This window comes from Lepisosteus platostomus, chromosome 15, assembly GCF_059453375.1.
Source record: "Lepisosteus platostomus isolate fLepPlt1 chromosome 15, fLepPlt1.hap1, whole genome shotgun sequence".
In the NCBI taxonomy this organism is placed as follows: Eukaryota; Metazoa; Chordata; class Actinopteri; order Semionotiformes; family Lepisosteidae; genus Lepisosteus; species Lepisosteus platostomus.
In genome coordinates this window covers 23,607,561-23,632,918 of record NC_142625.1, presented here as the reverse complement: position 1 = coordinate 23,632,918, position 25,358 = coordinate 23,607,561, and the positions used below count along the sequence as shown (strand labels likewise).

Sequence of the window (25,358 nt, the reverse complement as noted above, 5' to 3'; positions counted from 1 at the left end):
TATTTATCTAAAAAACTTCTCAGCGGATACCTGTTTTGCTGAATATTATTAGTTTTTTAAGAACATGCTGAAACGAAGCGCCACAGTTTTCAAAATTAATTGCAGCCAAATACGCTGCTTTCTTTCATGATTCTCATTGTTTATATCAGCACACAGCGCCACGTGAGGACAGTTCATGCCTGTCTGATAATGAAGGCAGTTATGAGAGGAAGCAGAGGAGAGTGCGAGACAGCTGCTCTTTTCTGAGTCACTGCCAGGCTCCGTGGTGCTTCATAATCTGATTGTGTGATCTTTACAGGAAGCAGAATGAGGGAGCTACTGTACTGTATCTGTTTGCCTCCGCCCAGCAGTACTGGTGCTAACTTGAAGGCCTCCAGGCTCCCCCGAAGCCACCACAAATATTCAGAAACTGAAAAAAGAATATTTTCATTCTGTTTGGTGAAAGCTGTTAAAAGCAGGTGGTTCACTTGTGTTCTGGCAACTCCTGACCTACTGTATATGGATGTGGATGAAGCAGTGCTGTGTTTCAATATTGTCAGTAGTATTCTATGCTAATTGTACTGGAGCAGGAATATTGCATTGTCTTGTACTACTTGTAATCATTGTTGCCACACAATTGCTATATATCATTTAATTTATTATTTTATTAGGGGCAGTTTAAATGGATTAAAAGAGTAATGTAATCACCCTGTGATGAGCTGATGGTTTGCCATTTCAGGAGAATATTACTCTTGACTGCTATATTAAAATACATTTTATTAAATATTATTTGAATGGTATTACACGTGTTTCAAGTGCAGCTTAATGTTCGGAAGAATATTTTTACATTCATAATGCACCTAATGTTATCTGCCCCATTTATGCTTCTTCATAAAAATAGCATAAAAGAGAGGCTGAAGTAGTTCAAGCAGGGAGCTGCGTCAGGAACAAGCGAAGGTTTATTCCATGCTGAAAAGAAAAGAAACACAACGTTTAGGCTGTGGAGCCTTCTTCGGGTGTGAACAGCCGAAACGTTGTGTTTCTACGTCTTCTCTTTTCAGCATGGGAATAGACTTTGACTTGTTTCAGAAAGGAGAGGTGCTAAAATTTGCCCCACGCAAGGCACGCCGTCGACTTAATATGACGATCGCATGTATCCATATTTGGCACGCCAGCGTGGTTCAGTGTCGTAGCCACTGCTCGTCCTCCCTGAGCTAAGAAAACCAGATTTCATGGTCACACTTCGCAGGTTTCATGACAGCCGTGCGAGTCCGCCAGCTGAGCCGACGCTCACGGCACGCCTTCACTTCGGCAACGTCGGCCTCGCCGGACCACGCAGCCAGCCCACTGCACCTTTAAGCGAGGTTTTTTTTTTTTAAATTGATTTATTTTTCGTCATCAGCCAGTTCGGGCGGCCGTTGGCTGTGCCGAAGAGCTCCGCCTCGTCATTGAGGGCAAAAGCAAGCGAAGTGACTTTTACACACCGTGCGGGGAGCCGAGGTGGTGGACAGAGGGTGGGAGGAGAAGGGGCCGTTTTTTTTTTTATTTCGCAGCCAGCGGTTCGCTTTCCCTTTGCTCCCCCTGGAATACAATAGTTGATTGAATTTCAGATTTTACTTTTTATTTGTTTGCACGCCAGTTAAATCAACATTTTGTTTGCAATTTCAAAACGAAAACAAGATTCGTATCGCAAACAAATAGGAAGCATGTGGCAGTAAGGCTAAGGTGTGCTTTTACAGGGCTCCAGTTGAAATTGAGGGCTGGGGAAAAAAATATTTTGTGCTGTAAGAACGATTCTATTTATTCGCATTTCGTGAAGCGTGCATGGTGCAAAAGGCACAGGATCGGTGTAAGCTCCGTTTCTGAGCTCGAACAAGGAAGTGTTGTTGTTGCTGCAGCTGGGAGCGTTTGTTTAGTGTGCGAGGAGTTGAGGACAGCGCGCAAAACCAAGGTTTTGCGAATTCGCCTCCCGCTGCCCTTTCCAGATCTAGGCAAGCTACATATACTTTAGATACCTAGAAATAAAAAAAAAAGGTAAGCCAACAATGATCCCCGATCGAGCCCCGCAAGGAGATGTATATCTTGCTCCGAATGATTTGATAAAAAAAGCTCACGTACCAAATTTTGAAAAATACAAAGAGCTCTACATGAAGTCGATGGAAAGCCCGGAAGGTAAGTCTTTACTTTCTGTGTATTTTTTTTTATGCAGCTGAGTGCACTGTCAAGTAGCTGGTAGTTCTTGACCGCCGCTTACTCTTGCCTTTCAGATGGATCTGCATGTTGCTAGTTTTGGACAACTGGTAACTGTAACTGTTAACGTCAGTGTCATATAGATTGTAAACTGTCGCCGCCGCTCCGGGGTGAGGTGTATGAAGACCGTCTTGTTAAAACGCCATTGCAAAGGGGGCGGATTTTTAGCTCGTGTGTGCCCACTTGAAAAAATGAAAATATGACTAATATGACACATGTTTTGAAAATTTTGGAGAAGAGAGCCTGTACGACTTTCGCACTGGGTCCGCACCAGGTAACCCGTGTGTTAAGATAGTGGAGGGGGCGTTACCTCGTTTACCTGAGCTAACTCGTCGGCCAGGCTTGCTTTCATAGCCCTGGTCTTGTCAGGTTGGAAATGTACGGTATAGGGGTCAGCTTCTGAACGGTGCATATAAGTGCATTGCAACTTTTTTTTCCCCCCTCATTTGACCTCATCGCTCCTGGTTATTCAGTGCCAGTGTAGGTTTTTCTGGACATTAATCCATTTTAATAGTCAAACCAACGCGCATAGCTTGCTGCTGTTTCTGAGAGCCGGGAATAATTAAAGCTGTGGTTGGGTGGAGGTGTATGATCCAGGTTACAAATTGGTGAAATCTGAATATCCCTATTTACTGATGGATCGTGTATTATCAGTAAGTCTCTCTCTCTCTCAAATCTTTTTCCTCTCCCCCAAGTGACAGCCTGTGATATACCGTGTGTTTGGCTGTTATTCTTAAAATAAAGACGGTTCATACCATTACTCATCGGCTTCTTGGCGTGGGACCCAGTTAATTCATAAACCGCAGGATCTGTAAGACAAAATGAGCTTGGTATAATTTGTTGGTGGAGGATGGGCTAACCATGTAAGTTAAGACCATAAGAAAGGTTACAAATCAGAGGAGGGCATTAGCACATCTGGTTCATTTAGTAGTTAATAGCTGTTAACCAGTTAAGCGGTGATGATGTCTGTTTTTCATATAATACACCTAATTTATTGCAGCAGTGCATAGCGTTTTCTATTTACACAAAGAGGCATTCAGCTCCATATTATATGTATTGTTTAATTATACTGTGTGGGAGCCATAGAGGGAAATGTCATGTCACTATAGACAGCCCGTGGCCAGCAGCATGTCGGATATTTCAGAGGGTTGGAAGATCTTGCATAGTCTTCTCCGAACGGTTGTACACTGTTATCCTCGCAGGGCATTTAATTGCCGAGCTGATCCTGAGTTTAACTTCATAGGCTGCCAAAAGCCTTCCACTTTCTTTGCTCTGTGTAACGGCAGCAATAGTGGGGACCTGTGGTTAGGGCTCAGGGTCCCTGACTGAGAGGAATCTCAACCTTTGACAAGATACTTCACTCAGACTGCCCAGCTGTGCACAAATGGGTACCCTCCACGTCGTCATGATAACTGGATTTATAGGTTGACTCATCTGGTTGAATAAAGGATTAAGTAGATCTTGGCACACAAAACAGTTCCTTGAACTCATGAGCTCTGCCCTTTCCCTGTGTTTCCACGTTTGTTTTTATTTCTTTCAGAGTTTTGGGGGAGCATCGCTGATGAATTTTTCTGGAAGACCAAGCATTCGGGCCAGTTTCTGGATTATAACTTCGATGTAACGAAAGGCAGCATCTACATCAAGTGCATGGAAGGAGCTACAACCAACATTTGCTACAACCTCCTGGATAGGAATGTGAATGAGAAGAAACTGGGCGATAAAATTGCATTCTTTTGGTGAGTGTCGGAGTTTAGCCAGTGGTAGCTGCCTCATTTTAAAGTACTAGCCTGTTCTTATATTCAAGACTGGTGTATCTGTGAGTTATGAAGAAAAGATGGGTCAGTAATTAGATGGCAGAAGATCAAGTTTGAAGAGAGGTGCATCTTCAGTCAGAGATTGACCGAGAAACATTTATTTTCCAAGGCAAGAATAACAAAAAATCCATCTCTTTCTCATAATTGCAAAGAATAGCGATTTAGTGATTTAGACCGTAAAGCCAGGTCTCAGCCCCAGTGCAGGCTGAAATCTGTGATCGCAGGTCCGAGTCTGGATCATGTCACTAGCTGATTGTGACTGGGATTGCCCACCCGATGGCTCACAGTTGGCTAAGCACTGCAGAGAGTAGGGTAGGATTAGGGGGAGAAGGTCTCTCAGCTCTCTGCCTTCTGGGCTCTTGCAGGCTTCCATAGTGTTGGTGAGGGGCTTCTCTTCTAGTCAGTGGTGCACAGGATTGGCTTGGGACTCTGTCTGCGACATGATGTGTCGCAAAAATGAATGTGGAGAATAAATAGGACTGAAAGCACACCTTTCTTATTTTCAATTACTAGTCACAAATCCTGCATGTTATTGAGTTAGTTTGCTAGCCAGCTTCGTGTAGGGCATAGTGCCTGCCTGTTTCTGTGATTTAATTAAAGTTTCAGTATTCTTAGCAGATCTGTCCGCGTCAAGTTTTACATTATCCATTCGAAGTATGCTGTTGCGTGATTAAGAAAGTCAAGGTAAAAAAAGTTAGAATAGAATGCATAATATTCTCTCATAACTGCACAAACCATATTGTGCAAAAGATGGATTTCTTTTCAATATACAATGACCTGACCCTTAGAGACTGCTAATTCAATGTCATGATTAACTCTTTAGGATGTTGAGTATTTAACACTGAGAATTTTTAATGTTTTATCCCTGCTCAGTAAAGAATTATGATGCTAGTGGACCTCTAAACAAACGTTTTTTTTTGCTGTACACGCACAAGACTGGCTTTCTATAGAAATAGGATTGGCTGACAAACTGTTGAATACACTGTATACCTTCAATGTTACAGAAGTGTGCAGAATGTCATGAAGTAACAGACGTTTTCTTGAATGAGCATGGATGAAAAAGGCAATCTTCGTATTGCTTTCTTTTATTTTATTGACGGATTAATTCTTATATCTTACATGTATTTGGAGATCCATGTTACATTCATTTCATTAAGAGTTAGAACAGCACTAGGACTGGAATCGAGTATTGTCCTTTTAGGGTCAAGTGATCATTATGGATTCCTCTGCAGACATAGGCTTTAATTATTGTAAGTGTTCCAAACTATCCATTTATCTTGGCTCAAAGTACTCGGGGGACATACTCTGTTAGATGCATGCCCTTTTTAATCAATTTAGAGCGAAGCATCTTTTTAGCATTTGATTTTAGAGGGCATAATTGATGGCTTGTAGGCACTACAGCATTTCCAAGTCTCTGCTTCTGAAGAGCTACAGTAGCAGTGCAATGTTTCAAGCCACCTTCTGTATTCAGCCTAATGTGCTGCCAGAAGATGTGGTGTCACTGTCTGCCCCTTCTACATGATGGATCACATTGTTCCTTTAACTCTTTACAGCTAACGTTAAAAAAGGTGTTCTGTGTACTGTGTGGCACTTCAAGCTTTGAGTCTTAGCTAATCTTCGGTGAAACCTTTTTTGGCATGTTCAGATGTTCAAATAAGTATTTGATTAATCTATGCAATGGCATACTCAGCAGAAGCATATGATTCCTGACGGTGGTAGAAATGCTGTATCACCTTCAATCTTCCATCTCGGACTCTCAGACTTGTGCATCACTGCTCGGAGGAATCCTGGAATCCTGCTGGCATTTGAGTAGCGACATGAGACAGGCTCGAACCCGTGCTCCTGGGAAGATACTTTTATTGTGTGGGGAGAGCTTCTTGACCTGTTTGTGGCTACGGCACCTGCTTTTCAAAAACTCACTCTTGGGTGGGGGAAGAGCCGCAGGCTTAAAAAATAATTAATTTACAGCTTTGTGAATGCTTTGTAAAATGAAAAGGGGGTCCCTTGTTGACACCCACTCAGCAGAGTCAGTCAGTGTTCCCCCCTTTTTATCTGGATCGCCAGACCCCTTGTTGGGAACGACTGCTTTAAACCGAAACCACAGGAGTCAAGGAGTAAGACAGTCAGTGACCACTCCAGCAGATCCAGCAGATGGAATCGGTGTTTGTGACTATTGTTTATTGGGTCTCTGGGATTTGTTGACACATTTAGTACCGTGTCCTTGAGGATACACGTGCTGGGAATACTTCTGCGGCCGAATGTGACAAGTGGCATGACTGTACCTACGAAAATGATGAATGTATTTTGTCCCCAATCACCTCGGGCAGAAGGCAGTCCCCTCCTGTCATTTGTACACGCATGGAGGTGGGGGAATATTAGCAGAGATTGATTTGTGAGGTTTTGGGCTACTATTCCTACTTCTGTCCTATTCCAGACTTCTGTGATCGTTCCCTCCTTCTGTTCTCTGCAACATCTGCTTCAGCAGACCAGTGTAACTTCGGACGTTTCGGTATTATTTTGAGAAAAGGTCTGACATTGTTTCTGCCATATATAAGTCATGACATTTTGTTATACAGTCAGATGGTGTCCTTGCTGCTGATTAAATTGAGATGAGATCATATTGTTAATTGAATCCTCTTTATGGGAGGTGGGAAAAGAGAAAGCTGAATCTGAACAAGTTGCCATCTGAACTAGAGGTAATGAATCTGTAGTTTTGGTAACTGTCAGTTGTTTTTTTGCAAATTTATATTTAGTTGTCTTTCAAGTCATTTGCTATGAAGGAGCTAAAGTACCTTTAGAGTGAATAAACTTTGCACTTCCTTCTTGGGGCATTTCATATAATTTCTTTGTAATGTTCTTTCCTGGATTTTATGATATTTTGCAATATTCTCTGTGGTCCTGTCCTGGGCAGTAAACCCTGTGAAGAAAGCTTTATCATTTGCTTTATTACAGGTACTGTACAGTTAAGTCGCGTATCAAGTGCAGGGAATAAATAACTGATAAAATAAGTAGTTTTTTCAATGGACAGATAACCATGACCTGAGCTTTAACATTTAAGATACACAGAAATGCATTTAAAATTAAGAAAATTAGGCATGTTTTTCACAAAGTTGTAAGAAACTCCAAGTTGTTTGAAGCCGATACCCTGGCTTCTGTAAAGAAATGGATGGGTGACATCCTTGAAAAAGTTAGTTTTTAGCAGCCTAACAAGTTTGTTGGGCTAAAAAAACTCCTCTTGTCTGTAACCTTTGTGAATCTTTTAACCTGGTATTAAAAAGTGAAATTCTTTTTATTTTTATGTCTTTACCTAATGCTTTTGAAATAGATTTCCTTTTGCGATAACAGATTTTCTGTCCCTGGGCTGTGGTCTTTTAGAGGGTACTGTACTGAGCTGACCGACAGCATGGGAAATTTGCAAGGTGACCTTGACCTTCCTGTTGTGTTTTGCTGCCATGGGCTAAGGAATATTACAGCTGGGCAACATCTGGAAAAGCTTTGTCACAAAGACCACTAAAAAGGGGGACAATTACGTTTTTATTTTGTGTTGATTTGGGTTTGATAGGTGTCATATGAAGTAGGCCACTAATCATAGCAGTTATATTGACCAGTGTATTTATTGTTGATTTTCAGTATGAAGAATTAGACACGATCCTTTACAGCTCTCATCAATAGCAGCTTTGAACAGTAGAGCTGTTCACTTCAGGACCATATCAGTGTGTAGATTTTTGGTTCTGTAAGGCACATTGCTAATTCTAGACAGAATCAGTTTCTAGTTTGTTTGGAAGTCTGGTTACAATTTAAAAATAGACCCTATCTCTTGTGCTGTGAGGGACCTGTGCAGCTGTGGTGTTTCGCTGGGCCTGCCTCCTCAGTCTCATTTCATGGTACAGGAACCCATTCCACAGGCGGGCTGGGCTGTGTATTTACAAAAGTCTCTTTGATCTCTGACAAAAACATGTTCTCTGCTTTTCGGCCTAATGCAGGGGACTGTAGAATTAATAATTGCTGGAGCAGTATGCCAGCAGTTCCTTAACCTATTGCAAAAAGCTATAGGAGAGAGACCATGCACACATTTCTAAAACAAGAACGCCTTTGTTAACTATAAAGGAGATTATGTGTGCATTATGTGGCAGTAATTTCCCTTGTAAGCCTCTCTTTTTTTCATATGGGACTTTTTCTTTGTGGGTGCTATTAGGGTTTCCTGCATTGCACTTAGCTGAACTTGGGAAGAAGATAGATACAGTAAGCATGCATTGCCTTTTAAATAAGTAAATTAAGAGATCGCAAACTGATGGACAGGAATAACCTCATTTTTTTGCTCTAGGAAAGGAAACTGTTTTGTGTACTTTTTTTTGTAGTTCATTCAAGGGTATACTGGTCAGGCCACAAAATTACAATGTTTAATGGAGGTACATAAAAGCAATGCCAATTTTCAGACTCGGGGTGTTTACTGTACTACTGTCCTTGCTGAAGCACTGATTGTTAATCAGTATAGGTAGAAAATAATGGGCGTAGAATGATGTGGGGTTTTGCAATTTGGCCTTCTACTTACTGACCCTGTATTGGTGGTTAGAAGTGTAACTTTTGCCCAATCCGTGTGGTCTTTACTGCAAAATCGGAGGCCCACAGACACTTCTCCAGCCAATATGAGACACGGGGGGGTAAGTGCAGCACTTTAGTGTAGGAAGCCCTGTGACCTCCCCAGGGGATTGTTTTACTCTAAAATACACTGACACATGCTACTGTGCCGCATCTGAGGGAGGCTTTGGTTTTCTGCAATGCTTGCTGCTATAACTTCAGTTAACCTTGAGATTTACAATAGCTTGTAAACCATGAACCATGAACCTGGAGCAGCTTTCCCAGAGCTTGTGTGAAGTGGGGCAGGCAGGCAGGCCTCGGTTAGTGCCGAGGCATTGGGGAGCAGGATGAACCAACCTTTACCTTTAAAACACTTCAGGCTCAGAAGTTGTGCCTGGTGGCTATAGCACCTGCTGTGTGCGTGCTCTGCTATTGCTCAATAACCCACATTTTCACTGCCAAGAGTGTTGCAACTGGCTCTGATACTGACGGCCGAGGCCAAGATGAAGACTTTGGGAGCTCAAAGTTGTGTGAACAGCAAAGTAATCCTGACCTTTTTTCAGTCGAGCATGTTCAGTGGCTCTGTGGCTCAGGATCTGTGCCTGTGGCTGGAAGGTTGCCGGTTCGTATCCTGCGGCGGGCAAGAGGAATCCTACTCCGTTGGGCCCCTGAGAAAGGCCCTTAACCCCAGCTGTTCCAGGGGCACCGCATAAATGGCTGACCCTGCGCTCTGACCCCCAGCTTCTCTCCCTGTCTGTGTGTCTCATGGAGAGCAGGTTGGGGTATGTGAAAAGACAAATCTCTAATACAAGGAATTGTATATGGCCAATAAAGTGATCTGGTCATCTTCTTCTTCTTCTTCTTCTTCTTCTTTTTCACAGCCTTAGTCCCAGACTGTCCTGGGGTCAGCTGCTTTGGTTGCTCTTCTCCATTTGTCTCTGTCGAGCACATCTTCCTCACTCACTTCACATACCTCCATATCTTTTCTCACACAATCTATCCATCTCTTTCTAGGCCTGCCTCTTCCTCTGTTACCTTCCACCTCAAATTCCATTACCCTCTTTGTTACTTCCTCAACGTCCCTCCTCATGATATGTCCATACCACCGTAACCTCGCTTCTCGCATCTTCTCAACCACATCCACCACCCTACATCGTCTACGGATTTCTTCATTTCTGATCTTATCCTTCATTGAAATCTGCAGAATCCATCTCAACATCCTCATTTCAGTTCTTCTCATCAAGTTCTCTTCCCTCTTTCCAACTGCCAAGCATTCAGCTCCATATAGTAATACAGGTCTAATCACAGTCTTGTACATTTTGCACTTTAACTTTCTGGGAATTTTCCTGTCACAGATTATTCCAGTTATTTCTCTCCACTTGTTCCATCCAGCTTTCACTCTTTGTTTTACTGCCTCTAGTGTTTCTCCTCCCTTTACCAGTTTTGATCCAAGGTATTTAAAGTCATCAACTTGTTTCAGTTTTCCTCCATTTGTCTCCTCAACATTGGTCATAGTATCTCCTCTTCTCTCCATTACCATTATTTCAGATTTTTCTGCATTCATTTTCAGTCCACCCTTTTCCAGACTCCTCTGCCATTTGAACACTTTCTCCTGTAGTTCTACTTCTGAGTCTGCCATCAGTGCCACATCATCAGCAAAGATGAGTTCCCAAGGCACTTCTGTTCTTACCTCCTCTGTCAGTGTGTCAATAATGTTTATGAAAAGGAAAGGACTTAGTGCTGATCCTTGGTGTACTCCAACTGTGATTTCAAACTCTTTTGTCTCTCCCTGTTGTGTTATCATCTTTGTAGTTGTATCTCTATAGGTTGCTTGAACTAACTTCACCATGCTTTCTGGTACTCCTTTCTTCCTCAAGCACCAATACACCACCTCTCTGGGCACACGGTCATATGCCTTCTCCAAGTCCAGAAAGGCCACATACAGCTTTTTCCCTTTCTCTAGTGTCTTCTCCTGTAACTGTCTCATCACAAAAATGGCATCTGTTGTGCTTTTCCCCGCTGAGAATCCAAATTGTGAGTTGTGGATCCTGATTATCTTCCTGAGTCTCTTGTCCAGAATTTTTTCCAGGATTTTCAATCCATGTTCCAGAAGTTTTATTCCTCTATAGTTTTTACACTCCATTGGGTCTCCTTTCTCCTTGTAGATGGTAACCAATAAAGTGACACAATAAAGTGATCTGGTCATGCTTTTTAAAAAAAAAAAAGCTGACAAAGCTGCCGAGTAGTAATTTAAACACCCTCTTGGAATACACTGTCTACAGTGAATTAATTCAATTACCAATTAAAGGACTTTTAAGAATAAAAAAAAAACGTTAGCTCATTACAGTCTAGGAAGTGAAGGATGGTGATTAATGCCAGTGTCTAAATTTACTACTGGAAATATTCTTTAGCTTTGGAGCTTTTTCAGAAGTCAGTAAGCAGGAAACTGGTAATAGGATTTGTGATTGTTAACATGAGAGAAAAAGAAAAAGTCAAATTGACTTTGATTCCAATGATCTGTCCGTTCTTTCAAGAGAAATATGTTCTGTCTTCCATTACAGTTACTGCGTAGCTTAGCTCTTGTCATTTCCGGTCCCATTTTAAATGGCAGAGCTTATCTTAGTGAAATGAGTAGAACTTCAGAACAGTTTTTTCTGAAACGGCCACAGTGTGGTGCAGTTGTAAGGTACTGGACTCTTACCAGCAAGGTTGTGCGTCCAAATCCCAGGTGAGACACTGCTCGCATTTATACACCTGGGTGAAATGTACATGTCTTCAGGTATAAGAGCTTTGGCCATATTAGTAAATTATACTGTACATTTTGAATTAAAGCAGCCGAATGAAGATTAAAGGACAAATGAATATTGATCACGGTCATATCCTGTCTTGTCTCCTTACTGCAGTACCATTAATTTACTGTTTGTATCTGCTTTCCACACAGTAAGAAGAGTCCCAGCAATTCATTAGTAGATCACTGTCAGAATGCCCCTGTAGATCCAGCACAATGTCTGCTGGAAGGTCACCTTGCAAGTTCCTGGTTCAAGTTTTGTGACGGTGTGCGCGAAACTGTAAAATCCAGTCATGGAGTCAAGAACCTTTCTGTTTCAAGTATCTGTTACTTGTAGGTTTTAATCAGTGGAAACTAAATCATACTTGCTTTTATACCCTGTTATTTAGGGAAGGGAACGAGCCTGGAGATGATCTTAAAGTGACGTACCGTGAATTACTGCAACAGGTCTGCAAATTCGCCAATGTGCTGAGATCGCAAGGTATGGGAGTTTCTGTTAATTCCTATGGGATTGGAGCAGGTGTTGGTCACAGGTGTTGACATAACCTGGCTGTATTGTTTATTGATTGGCTATTGCTTTAAAGAACTTTTGTTTTTCTGTTTTTAATTTAGGAATTTGTTTTTCATTGTTCCAATACATCTGCTCTTTCTGTGGTTTTTATAGGGTTTTAAAAAATACTTTGATTTTTTTAATTTGTTTGGTTCACATTTTTCAAAAACGACAAAATGTTAAAAGCAAAATGTCCTTTCCTGAAAGCTGCACAGCAGTAATATCTTCTGTGTTTGCTGTCATGTAAATGCCAGGTCCAATTTCTCCACCTTTGCTCTGCAGTAGCATGAACAGTAAAAGCCACATTCCTCCATGAACTTTCCAGCTAATTTAGACCTCTGCAAGTACAGTACAAGTACAGCTACAAACTAATCCCATAACATCTTTTTAAAAGAGAAACATTGTAAAGAATATACTATAGTGCATAATTCTTAAATGTGAGATTTATGTAATGATACTAGTTTCAAAGGTAAAGCTATGACTGTAAACTATTATATTTTAAGATTTGAGGTAATGGCTAGATTTTGTAAAATCAGTTTCAATATCATAGTCCGCAAAAATGGTCATTTAATTTCTTTGGATATTTTAACAGTTTTCTTTAAATTAAAGCATATTACACAGGAATGCAGTTTATTATGAATGGATTATTCTTAATTCATAATGGATTACTTTAACAGCAGTAGTCTCCTGTATTTCCCATGTTAGTTTTTGGTCTGTACAGAAAAAACTTAATTGTACAGTGCAATATCTCCCACATTTCTGATTTTAAAATTGACGGCAGAGGTCCAGTACCTAATTCCAGGCCTGGATTAATCCAGAATGTCAACTCACCTGTCAGTCACAAGTTCCAGGACAAGGAGAGGGTGGTGAGAGTCCATTGGATAGAAAGTCTCCTGGATAAATGCGCAGTTGGAAGTGTAGGTTGACTGTTTGAACACATTCGGGGCATCCTGTCGGCGAGGGCTGTGTTTTTTAAGTTCCGCCTGCCAGGTGACTGAAGCTTGTTGGTGTGTGCTGCGCTCTCAGGTGTGAAGAAGGGGGATCGGGTGTCCATTTACATGCCCATGATCGTGGAGCTGGTGGTGGCTATGCTGGCCTGTGCTCGCATTGGGGCCGTGCACTCCATTGTGGTGAGAGACGCGCCGTTTTATACCAAACCCGCTTGAAAACGGTGTTCTTGAGTTTCTTGCGAATGGAGTCACCTCTTGGTGGTTTTGCTTCTTGCTGTGGCTGTTTTTTTTACGTCTCATTCACTGTATCTCAAACAAGTACTGCTTTTCCAAGCTGCCTACAATTCACTGTTTCTTTTGTAGTTTTACTTTTTAGAATCCATAACTTTCCCGGTGATTTTAAGGTGGGGGAGCGCCGAAAAAGCTTGGTCTCTGTTACAATAAATGATATTTTGAAATAGATTTTCCAATGTGTTCCAGTTTGCAGGATTTTCTGCTGAATCCCTCTGTGAGCGGATCGTGGACTCGCAGTGTTCCCTTCTTATCACGGCCGGTAAAGACGTTTGTTACAGATTTGTTGGATTATCCTGAAGCCTTTTAAATCTGTAGTTAATGAATGGCTGATTTAAGCCTTTTTTACATAAACACAAATGTTTTGACATTGTTTTCAGATCCTTTCAGATTCATTTTGAAAAGATCCTGTATTTTCTGATGTGCTAATGAGAATGCTATGAGCCAAGTATAAGAAAACATACTTACCTCGTACATCTCTTAGTTGTTAGCATAGTTTCCCTTGTTTTTAAATCTACAAGAGTGAACATTTATCGCTTACTTCTCAAATGAGTGTATAATGGGCACCTTCTAGCTAATGAGATACTGCAAGTGCATTATTCAGCTCAGGCAGTATGCCAGTAATTCTGATAAAATGGTTATACAGTACATAGCTGGTGCAGCTGCCACCCTTGTTGTACACAAGATGTATGATTGTAAGACTTGATGTTAGCCACTAAATCTAGCTTTAACACAAAAAAACCTTAATGCTCTGTATGCAACTTTCAACGTACTGTAACAACAAGCATGAATAATTGTATTTGGCTATGAGGTGAAATAGTATTCAAGCAAGAATGTTACAGGGAGGGCGTAATAGTTTCAGGTTTTCTGGAGTCATTTTATTTCACAGGTCTCTGCTTTTTATCTTGGTGAATTTCCATATTCTGGATTTTAGGCCTAAGTGAATAAAGGTTTTATATTTTTATGTATAAATGTGCTTAGTAAATACTAAGTTGGTAAATGCTGCACTTATTGTCTCATTCCGTTGTTTTAAGCAAGTCAGATCCTGCTAACTGTGACAGCGGACATCCTTAAAAACAGATTATTTTGTTACAGATGGGTTTTACCGGGGAGACAAGCTCATCAACTTGAAGCTGATTGCTGATGAAGCACTCCACAAATGCAGAGAAAAGTAAGGAGTGTCTCAAAGCAGAAGGAAATTTAACTGAACAATAATGCACATTTGAAAACCTTTTATCTGCCCAAATGTGTTATAAACCTATAAATTCATCTAGTTTATTCATCACTTACAGGAGTTTTGATAACTGCAAAGTTGCTAGAAGTAATATGATGTAGTTGAAGAAAGGATACAAACTAGAGGAAGCCAGTGGCTTCTTCCTTGTTGGCTTTTGAGTATCTTTACTAAAAGAAGAGGTACCTCTCCTTCTCAGTCTTCAAAACTCTTCACCTTCATTTCCTCTTGGGAGTCCTTAAGCTGTTTCAGGACCTGTGCTGGAGCTGATGGAATCCATTGGGTTGACTTTGTTAGTACTGTATCTCCTCTGCTTGGGATTAAAGCGAACCAGTTCTTTGAACCCCATTGTTCACCTTTGAATGGAATTCATGGTAGAGGCATTGTCGTACCAATGACTTTGTGCATTTCAGGAAATTCCCCTTGAAGCGGTGCATCATGATCAAGCACCTGTCGAAAGATGAGGTCAACTGGGAGCCTGTGGCCAGCTCCCAGTCTCCCCCAGCGAAAAGACCGTGTCCTGACCTGCAGGTGAGACTGGGCTCTTAGGGGAATTGTACATTATAGGCAAGAATCTACTCTATTTCAGTGTTGATCAGCTTTACTTTGTATTTCTTATACTGTAAGATGGCTCAAGTAGCTGGTTTCAGTCTTTGTTATTGTTGATTTAGGAAGAACTTTGTAAAGACCTTCCAAGAGAGTACATCATGTTGCAACTAAGATCGCAGTTTCTGGAGTGGACTAGAATTGAGAATGCAAGCTTTATTAGCCCACCAATTCTGTGACAATAGAAATAGCTTCCAGAAGCATAATAATTAGTCTAGGATTCCTGCTTTTTACAGTATCCTAGAGTAGACAAGACAAGTTATAAGCAGAACTGACTTGACTCTTAAATTTGAAGTTAAGATATGTTAGGTACAGTAGCTGTAAGTAATATTATTTGTAAGCTGGCTGTCAAGCACTGCAAAAGGTAACTTCATTTTGAGTTCCATCTTTGTTGTATTTTCTTTTTTATTTTATCCATATTATATAAGACTCTGCAATCCTGTTTTTCAGTAGTTGTAACAGCTGTACTTAACAAATACCTGTTGTGTAACCACTAATTTTTGTTTGACAATGTTAACTTGTGTGTTACAACTTTAATATTAATTCTAAGAACTGCATTTAACAGTGGCTACATGATTCATCTTTTTTTCTGAAATCAAAATGGAACAAATCAAGTTTGTTTCTCATTGATTTGTATCCAAAATAGTTTTATTTTCTACAAAATTTTACTTTTGATCGGTGACTTCATTTGGTTTGATCACAACCAGGCACTTAAAATTTCATGGTGAAATTTAATCTCTTTTTTTAAATCATTTTTCAATCAACAATTTAGCAGGAGAGACAGAATGAGAGAGTAAAGAAAATCCGCCCCAAACCCAAGGTACTTTCCTAGCTTTTGCAGACCTTCTTTCATGCACTTTTGCTTTAACCTTAACCTTTGGAAAAATTCCTCATTTCTCAACTTAAAGTTTGCATAATGGCTCTCTAATTGGTGTACAACTTTTTCTGTTGTCCTTCCCTCTAAAGGTTTCTGTGGCATCTTAATCACTAACCTTAATTCTAATCAATGCCTGACCAGTTTCGAATCACTTGACCAATACTAAAGGGTTATGCATAACTTCAATGATACTGAATGATGTAGTGACAATAGCTGAGAATTGCTATTGTCATTTTCACCCTGGAGGTAAGGAACTGTTGCTTGTCTTGTCAGATTTATAATGCACTTAGTAACCAGCTTGCCCTCAGGAACTGATTACTTCCAGCTGGGGAAGTGATTCAGAGTTGCTGCCCTCTGTAACTCTGCGGGTAGGACTATTGGGTATTTCTGCCAGCCTTGCATGATAATCCATTGCAAGTTTAAAGTTGAGAGTTTTTGATTGAGTGTAATGTGAGGTGTGTTTGTGTTACAGGAAATTGGACCTTTATAAATTGTTTTCAATAGGTTATGGAGGAACAGTGTTTCTAACATACAGTTGTTCAATGTGAATTGATCTTAATGCTTTTTACATCAACTACTCACTTTTCCTGTACTTTTCTTTCTGTACGTTTCTTGTGTCCATTATATAGATAGAGATGTAATTAATAATCTCTTCTTTTCCTTGGTGTTAATAACTTTTTAAAAACTGTCCTACTTAGTGGAGAGAAATAAAAGTTTGCATAGATTATTTTGCAGAGTGTCACTTTGCAAGCTCATGTGTGTGAAGAAATCTTGCCTCATGTTAAAGTCACTGCCTTACAGACTGAGCGATATAAATTGAGCAGCCTCGGCTGGCTGCTAGTGAAAAGAAATGCTATTATTCTTTGTCATTGTGTCTCATTTGGGCTGCAATCACTATTCTAAGCTGAAGAAGCCATCAAGCCTGTATTGAGTGGGGTATCAGCGGGCAGGGAAGCCTGTGGATTCAAATCCCAGGTGAGACACTGCTATTGTACCCTTGAACAAGGCACCTCACTTGAACTGCTCAATACCTGCCTGTGTAAATCGGTGCAAACGTTGCTTTGTATAAAAGTGTCCGCTGCATAAATTTGTGCAGATGATGGAATTGGCATTGTCTGGTAGCAAACTCTCCATTCACTTCAGTAGTAAACTCTCCTGGAGATTTTCCTGAAAAAAGGCAAAATGCAGGCAGGACGTTTGCAGCCGGAGCTGAAGTTGTGTGTCTCTGGGATCGAAACCTGCTGGTGCTGTGTGGGTCTCACGTCTCGGGATTTCTTCCCCAGGTGCCCTGGAATCCGGATGTGGACCTGTGCTGGCACACGCTGGTGAAGGACGCCGCGGACGACTGCGAGCCGGAGTGGTGCGATGCCGAGGACCCCCTCTTCATCCTCTATACCAGTGGCTCCACTGGCAAACCCAAGGTACCGTGCGAGGTGCGAGGCGTGGAACTCCTGAGCCACCAGCTCTAGCCCGGTGTTTTTCCTTAGGGTATGGTGACGTCAGCCGTAAGCTCCAGCCTTTTCAATCCGCACGACCCATGCGGGTTCAGTCAGTATCTCAAATGGGTTCCGCACCTGTGGTGGGAGGGTTTAGGTGCGCTAGCCCGGGCACGACCGGCTCTCTGCAAGACGGCAGCACTCGTGACATCTTGGAGTTACTCCGGGACTCCTGCAGCCAGCATTGAACCTCTTCCGTGTCTCTGTTGAGGTTGACGAATGCCAACAGATGCGCGTCTCAGTGGATTGCTGGAGCCTTTCTGCACTTCCTTGTTCCCAGTGATTGGGCAGAGGGGTTATTGTGATCCCTTGAGTCATAAAGACAATTGGCGATTCCAAATTGGGTGGGTATATTGGGTAAGGCCATTAATAATCCACCACCAATCCATGTGAACCTCAGCCGCTGAAGCCTCCTGCAGTTTGTCGACTCCTCTGACTGTCATTTTATGACTATTTTTATGTTACCCTCCCTCTGGCACTCGCTTTTTGATGGTATCTGAGTTGATCGATCGTCTCCTTTTACTTGTTTCAATGGCAGTGTGCTTGTATTCTCTCAAAAGGGTGTGCTGCACACAATAGGGGGATACCTGATTTACACTGCTGCCACCTTCAAGTATGTGTTTGACTACCAGCCAGAGGATGTGTACTGGTGCACAGCGGATATTGGCTGGATCACGGGACACTCCTACATCACGTATGGGCCTCTGGCCAATGGGGCTTCCAGTGTACTGGTGAGTGCACTTCGTTAGGAGACCACACTAAGAGAGAGTGATGCCAGTGTACTGGAACACTGAAGCCTGGAGGAAAAACTCTCCCTGTGTTGGGAGCTGCTATTTCACTTAGCATAAGTTCAATTTGCACAAAGGTCTGCACTTCTATTTTCATTTTACACTCACAAGGCAGTTTTTAAATGATTGATTTCAAGCATTTAAAGTTGTGGGTTTCTATGTATTTGGGTTACCTACCTTAGGCCAATTTAGAACTGACTCGTAAATTCAATTCTAATTCAAGGAAGGAGTACATGTTAGGTCAGATTGGTTGAAAACTACCTGAGCACGTGTCATAAACTTAACAGGTTGTATATGTCTTATGAGAGCTCTGAGTGTGTAAATGCTCATTTTATTTAGTTTGAAGGCCTTCCAACCTACCCCGATATGAGCCGCCTGTGGGAGATAGTGGACAAATACCAGGTGACCAAGTTCTACACGGCGCCCACGGCCATCCGGTTACTGATGAAGTACGGAAGTGAGCCTGTCCAGAAGTAAGCCCCCGAAGTGACCGAGAATCTTTTACGTTTTTCTTTTCCCTTGCGTTTTGTTGCCTTTTTGGTTGATTATCAAGCCCAGTGCATGTTAGTGATGTTAATTTCAGGATTCAGTAACTAACGATGGTTGTGTTTGAAGGTCTTGTGTTCCTCCAAACATATGAAATGTATGGTGCAAAAATGTAATTTTGAATGCGAATCACATGGCGTCGGATTGGGATTTTGACAAATGCTTTTGCATGGAAGTTGCTTTGTATTGCCAGCTTTAAAGATATTCATGTGTCTACCCTTTTCCCCAGCTAGGAGAAGTCAGGCTGAAGTTGTCCTCTGCCTTTTGATTCAGGTATAAGCGCGATTCTCTGAAAGTCCTAGGCACTGTCGGGGAGCCCATCAACCCCGAGGCGTGGCAGTGGTACTACACTGTGGTGGGAGAACAGAGGTGCCCTGTGGTCGACACTTTCTGGCAGACCGAAACGGTGAGCCGTGTTTGAGTGGAAACTTGCACGTGACTTGCACTGGGGGCAGAGCTTTTGTTTTGTGAGGAGTGCCACCATTCATGTTGTCGGAGCTGTTTTTTTTTTTTTTTTTTTTAGAATCGGGCTTTAGTGTAACTGTCCTAGCTGCAGAATGAAGCAACCCTGTCACCTGGCGTCTGACAAAACCTTATCTGTGTGTTTTCAGGGTGGCCATGTGTTAACGCCACTTCCTGCTGCCACGCCCACCAAACCCGGGTCTGCGGTAAGATCCTCCTCATCGCCGTTTCATTCCTCCTACATCCATTCCATTCCCAAGGGTTGGATGCTCGGATCTTGGTATTAAGCAATATCGGACACGGCCGTTTACTTTTACTGCGCAAAAATCATAGTGAGTGAGACGGACTGCACGATTGTGATGATTTGCTCCTCTACCATGGGCAGTTTAGAAGATGTTAAAAGCAAGCCGTTGGCGTTGATGAATATCCTGTCTTAAATTTAATTTAAAGTTGCTTTAGTTGACCTTGCAAGCATAAAGCTCCTGCATTTTGTACGGGTCTTAAATATCTCTGTGTGTAAACCCTGATTGATGGATTTATCCCCAGACATTTCCTTTCTTTGGTGTTGTTCCTGCAATCCTTAACGAGTCTGGGGAGGAGCTGGAGGGACCAAACGAAGGCTATCTGGTAATGCGTTCATCTGGGATCTGGTATAAAGTTCCACGCCTGCAATGACGGTTGGTCACTGTAGGGAATGTGGAGGCTGCTTGCATCTCCCTTCATACCAGTGATTGTTCTTTGTTGCTGTGGGTGTAGCCAGAATTGCTTTAATTATAATACTGTGAAGCTCAGAGGTAGGTTCTCATTGTGAATGTAACAGCACCACCTATTGGTAAAGCAATATCACACAATCTAACCTTTTTTGGCAAAAATAATTTTGAAAAGCGCATTAGTAACCGTTTATAGATTTGCAGGGCATTCATTTTTATCCTTATTTAGTCTTGTGGCATTTTATGTCTGAAGTCATGCTGATTTAAAGCAATAAAGTTTTCCCTTTAAATTTGGAATCCCCAAACTGTTTTAAGACTACTTTGCTGGTACGATTCCTGAGCCTTCTGGGAGTGTATTAATCCTCTGCCATGCTTACCCACAGAGACATTTGTAATTTGATGTGTTGTGAGTCGCAGGAGTCTCTCTGCTGGGAAGACAAAGATCCAATGGCAAAATAATCTTGCCATACTCCTGGCAGCTCTTTTCTAATCCCAATCCAGGCACGAACCAGTGACCTCGTTGGTGTAGAGCTCCACCTGCACCCTGAGCTTGTGTCTTAACTCCTTGATCTGCTCAGGTGCTCCTGCCTGAGGAAGACATGGATCTGATGGTGGAGACTCAGTGGATCTGTAGAGTATAATTCACACAACCTAATCAATCATTTTCACCTGCTACAGGTGTTCAAACAGCCTTGGCCAGGAGTGATGAGGACAGTCTATGGTGACCATCAAAGGTTTGAAACAACGTACTTCAAGAAGTTCCCGGGCTACTACGTTACAGGAGATGGTAAACCCACATTTGTCTCTGGATTTTGAAATCCTACCTGGCATTAATTTAAAGTCAATAGTTTTATGTCCATAATGACCAAGGATGCATGGGTTTGTCTACATACCTGCAAGGGTGTTGGTCAGAATTGGGTTTGCTCTGCACTGAAACGGTTTGTGTATAAGAAATGCATTGCATTCTTGTTCCCAGTAATGAATTACCACTGTTGTCTGATGGATGCGTTTGATATTATCAAGGCAACAGATAGCTTTAAGGTAATCAAAGCTTATGGATGCTTTAAATGTGCCTTTTTACTTTTTTTTAATCCTAGTTTGTGTTTTTCTTTCAGGCTGTCGGAGAGATAAGGATGGTTATTACTGGATCACGGGCAGGATAGATGACATGCTGAATGTGTCTGGTGAGGGCTACAGAGCATTGGTTTTTCAGTGCTGACATCTCTGTCTCTGTTGCGAAACTGGCCTGTAACAGTTCCCAGCAGGCCTGACTATTATGAGTGATCAGTGTTCAGGAATTCCCCCCCCCCCCTCCACAACTTGTGCATTTCGTCCCTGGATCCAAAACCAGGACCCCAAGGAGAGCACGGCCTCCTGTATTTCCGTGTAGTTCCCAGGGCTTTCCAAACCAAGACAAGGAGGCCCTTTCTATCCCCACAGGGCTGAGAGAGTGTGAAACAAGCTGCCCAGCCGTGTAGCTGGAGCCCTGGTTAATTTCGGGGGGGTGGCTGGAGGAGATCCTTGCTCGATGGCCTCCTCTCGTCTGTGACGGATCTCCCGCCGGTGTCGCGCTAACCGGCTGTGTGCTGTCCAGGTCACCTGCTCAGCACGGCGGAGGTGGAGTCGGCCCTGGTGGAGCACGCGGCCGTGGCCGAGGCGGCGGTGGTCAGCCACCCACACCCGGTGAAGGGGGAGTGTCTGTACTGCTTCGTCACTCTCAAGGAGGGCTTTGAGTACAGCAAGGCGATGGAGACGGAGCTCAAACAGCTGGGTGCGTTGGCTTATCTCCCGTTTGAGCGGCCGGAACACGGTCGTGAACAAATTCGGGTCGCTTGTCATCTGTACAACCTGTTCAATGATGGGCCGTTTTTAATTTGTAAACAGTACAAAAATTTACTGATTAGGAATAGGCTAACGTTTGAGTTGTGAAATGCTAAGCTGCCGCCTCAGATTTGTTTTGTTTTCTCTGCGTTTTGGGTGCGGTTTCCCTCAAAACGGACTTCCAGCGAAACCGAGTCCGTCAATGCGTTGGGAGTTTTTTTCTTTCTTGACAGAGGTTGAAATCATAATGGCACAAATATTTTGCTGCTTCACAGTGCGGGAAAAGATTGGAGCTATTGCGACGCCCGACTATATGCAGAGCGCTCCTGGATTGCCCAAAACAAGATCAGGTGAGAGTTTTATATAGGAACCAGGAGAATATTTACCAATGAGGAGGCAGCTCAGCCCATCCAGCGGGTTTAGTAGTTGGCATTTAACTGTTCTAAGGATTGGCTTCAACAGTATGGCCAAATAGCGTGTTCCATACCACGTAGCACTATGTTGAGTTGCATGAGATGAGGTCTTGCAAGAAAAACTATGCGCTGAGATTCATCTGCTTGGAAGGTGAGTGGCTTCAGTCCCCCCCCCCAAGAGGATACGGGGTTTGTAGCTTCTAAAAACGGGCACGAAGGCTTCACCTCCCTCTCCTTGCTCGCTTGCTTGCAGGGAAGATCATGCGCCGGGTGCTGAGAAAGATCGCCCGGAACGACAAGGACCTGGGCGACACGTCCACGCTGGCCGACGTTGCCGTCATCGAGCAGCTCTTCCAGAACCGCTGCAGCACCATCGTGTAAGCACTCACCGCTGCTCGCCCACAAGGGGGCGCCGATGACAGCGCTGTCGGTGCAAACGGACAAGAAGTAAAATCGGGGAAAAAATTTACAAATCATGGACGTAAAATAAGAACAGACTTCTTAGGAATGATTGTATCGTAATGTGTTCTAGATATGATTTGCTTCATATATATATAAAGTATATATATATTTTTTTTGTTTTAACAAAGATAACTCCCTTTATTTTTTATCTAGAGGTTTTTGTTTAACCTCTCCGTCCTTTTAGTACTCCAAGTGCTGAAAACGGCATATGCCGTTTCGCATTTTCTAGGCTGCTTTTCGCTGCTTCTTTTCCATTTGCCTCCAGTGGTCCACGTGTGACTGGAGTGAAAGGTCTAGGTGCTTAAGACTAAACCCATGCTTTGAACTTGCCAAAAATGTCTTCTGCCGCAGGCTGGGGCTTGTGTGGTCACAAGTGTTTCATGTGAGGGGTGGTTTCAGGAATATAGCTGTGAAGGCAGCTAGGAACGATCCTTTCATTTCCTGCTCTCGGACGTTTTTCGTTTTGTGCCATGTCTCCTTTTTGCCAAGTATCACTACATCCTTAAATTGGTCCATTTTAATTGAGGCTTATTGCACCTTTAGGCCACACTTTTATGCTTCTAAGTCATCGTTTAATTTTATTTGTTAATACACTCTGATGCATGAGTCTTTGTTTTATGAGGGCTTTTGTATGAAATGGTTTTTGAAGTGGGGGTGGAAAAAGCCTGATTTAGTTTCCTTCTTTATTTGTTGGCTGAATTATATTTGTTGGAATACAGTACCTTAGCAGGAAATCTAGAACTCCTTCTGCAGGTTTAAATAAAATCATTTTAAGCATACACTACCTCCAGAGGGCGCCAGTGATATATATATATTTTAGATGGAAATACTGGAGACTTGGTTAATAATATCCTTGCTTTTGTTTATCTGCTCAACAGCTCCGGATGTACATTTCCCTTATAAAAATGCAGTGTTTTATCTGTCTTTAATTTGGAAGTTGTTTCCCATGTTATTCAAGAACCTGTTTGTTTGTGTTCCAGCATGAGGATGTTGTGTTTTGGAAGTGTGGGTGTGCCTTAAGAATCTGATGATTTTCGGTGCGAGTTGCATAAGTGTAAAAGTCATGTATTCTTGTTGGCGTTAAAAACATGAATTGCTGTTGAGTAGCCGTGAACCTTTAAGAAGTTTAGCAAGCTCAATATATGTGATTTCTGTGTGTGTCTAATATTGTAACCTGAAGTTCAATGACTGATTTTTACAAAAATGGCAGCCCATCATTGGCACTGCTTTTGAATGGCTACTTATGGCCTGAATATGGTGAATATTACAAATTGTGTTTAAAAATCGCATGTTTTTTGAAGATCTTTAGAGCTCAAGCATTTTAAACGTTATAATTGTTCTTTGTATTTTTACCACATTTGTTATTCTCCTTTTATTATAGTTTGCTACAGTAGTTAAAGCTGTAAAACTAATTGTGGCGGGGGGGAACTCCAGCGGTTTAAACCTGCAGAACATGGAATGTAGGAAAAGAGAGAAAAATGGGAATTAGAGGCGGATGTTTGGAGTATAAACTTTTCCCTTATTTGTATTGTCTATAAAGAATAGATTTTGTCACAACAAGGTTGTGTTAAGCAGCGTACATGTTCTTAGTATGGCATGTGTTTCATCAGTTTTAATCATTCAGTAGCCAGACTCATAAAAGTGGGTCTTGATGACATTGTGGGACTCATGCCTTTTACTCACACTCCCTTTTTAAGTACACAACAGCTCAGCAAAGTGTAAGCTGCCGCACAACCCAATGGGAAATCTCCCATTGGAGATTTCCATCTCCAGTACTTCTGAAGCTTGGTTATTTTGTGAGACATGCTCATGACTTTACCAGTAATGGACTGGTGAATAATCTCTAAATTCAGGGGATCACTCTTTTGTTGAAATATTATTTTGAGTCTCCCCACAGCCCTGGTCTTGGCTCAAAGCTGGTGTTTATTTTCTGAGAGACTCATACCATAAATTCAGGTTTGGGGCATTTCTGAATGTAATTAAAGCTGGTGACATGCCAGCAACACAAGCTCTTTTTAAAGCAGCTCAATTTTAACCTAAAATAAAGATACTAGTATGTTTTATTTAAGTATACTTTGCAGAAATGATGTTGATTTTGTTAAAAACAATCTTGGTTCAGTTTTTCATTGCATTTTGTCTGTACTCTTAAGAGCTACAGGGACATTAACTTCAATGAAAAGACAACAGGCAAGCTGGTAAAACACTATTGCATCTGTGCTTACTTTTTGACACTGACTGATTAAACCTTCTTAAAAGCTCCATTTAATGTGAAATAAGACCACGCTTCTGTATTAATTGCTTTATTTTATTTTTACTTTGTGTGGTTGGTGTGAAGGCGTTATGTGCTACTTTTTTGAACAACTGGTTTTGTTATGATTCGGTATTATTGTGCTGAAGACTGCGTCTCTTCAGTTATTCCCCCCAAACAATAATTCTGCATTTTAAGCTAATGTGAAGTCACTGAATTTAAAATTTTATTGCATTCTGTTGCTGTTTAGGAATGGTTATGCTTGCGATGGTGTTGCTTAAATGTGAAACTTGAAAGTGCTGTTTTTTTTTAGCATACGTGGCAATTTCTGTTCTGTCTATACACTTAATCACTCCTGTAGTTTTTGTCTTGTGAATGCCGTAGACAAAAATGTCTACTGAAGCTTAAGCTGTGCTCATAACATGTAAAAGAATCTGAACTAAGGGAAAAATGAATGTTTTTTTTTATTGAAATTGATAAATACATATTGAAAGAAAA

The 25,358-nt window shown here is 41.8% G+C and overlaps 1 protein-coding gene across 4 annotated transcripts; it reads left to right on the top strand.

Moving 5' to 3' along the window:
* The first annotated feature begins 1,212 nt into the window (after positions 1-1,212).
* acss2 (acyl-CoA synthetase short chain family member 2) lies at positions 1,213-25,358 on the top strand. 4 transcript variants are annotated; one of them, XM_088607748.1, is made up of 19 exons: positions 1,214-2,151; positions 3,770-3,965; positions 11,799-11,890; positions 12,986-13,089; positions 13,390-13,462; positions 14,296-14,371; positions 14,845-14,962; positions 15,813-15,857; positions 17,198-17,335; positions 17,971-18,141; positions 18,538-18,671; positions 19,018-19,150; positions 19,356-19,412; positions 19,753-19,833; positions 20,595-20,703; positions 21,032-21,100; positions 21,511-21,687; positions 22,013-22,087; positions 22,404-25,358. In XM_088607748.1, exons 1-19 carry the CDS (start codon positions 2,025-2,027, stop codon positions 22,529-22,531), a joined length of 2,103 nt encoding a protein of 700 aa, XP_088463874.1. In that variant the 5' UTR covers positions 1,214-2,024; the 3' UTR covers positions 22,532-25,358. The 4 variants fall into 4 exon arrangements, with proteins under 4 accessions (XP_088463877.1, XP_088463874.1, XP_088463873.1 ...); XM_088607747.1 differs by having other exon boundaries at positions 1,215-2,151; positions 15,810-15,857; XM_088607751.1 differs by lacking the exon at positions 19,753-19,833 and having other exon boundaries at positions 1,213-2,151; positions 15,810-15,857.

Bases quoted from the DNA above. Each gene is read 5' to 3' on its own strand.
- acss2 (XM_088607747.1), top strand. From the start codon at position 2,025: ATGATCCCCGATCGAGCCCCGCAAGGAGATGTATATCTTGCTCCGAAT. The intron at 11,891-12,985 runs GTATGGGAGTTT...CTGCGCTCTCAG, and splicing joins CAATGTGCTGAGATCGCAAG to GTGTGAAGAAGGGGGATCGG. The intron at 17,336-17,970 runs GTACCGTGCGAG...TTCTCTCAAAAG, and splicing joins GCTCCACTGGCAAACCCAAG to GGTGTGCTGCACACAATAGG.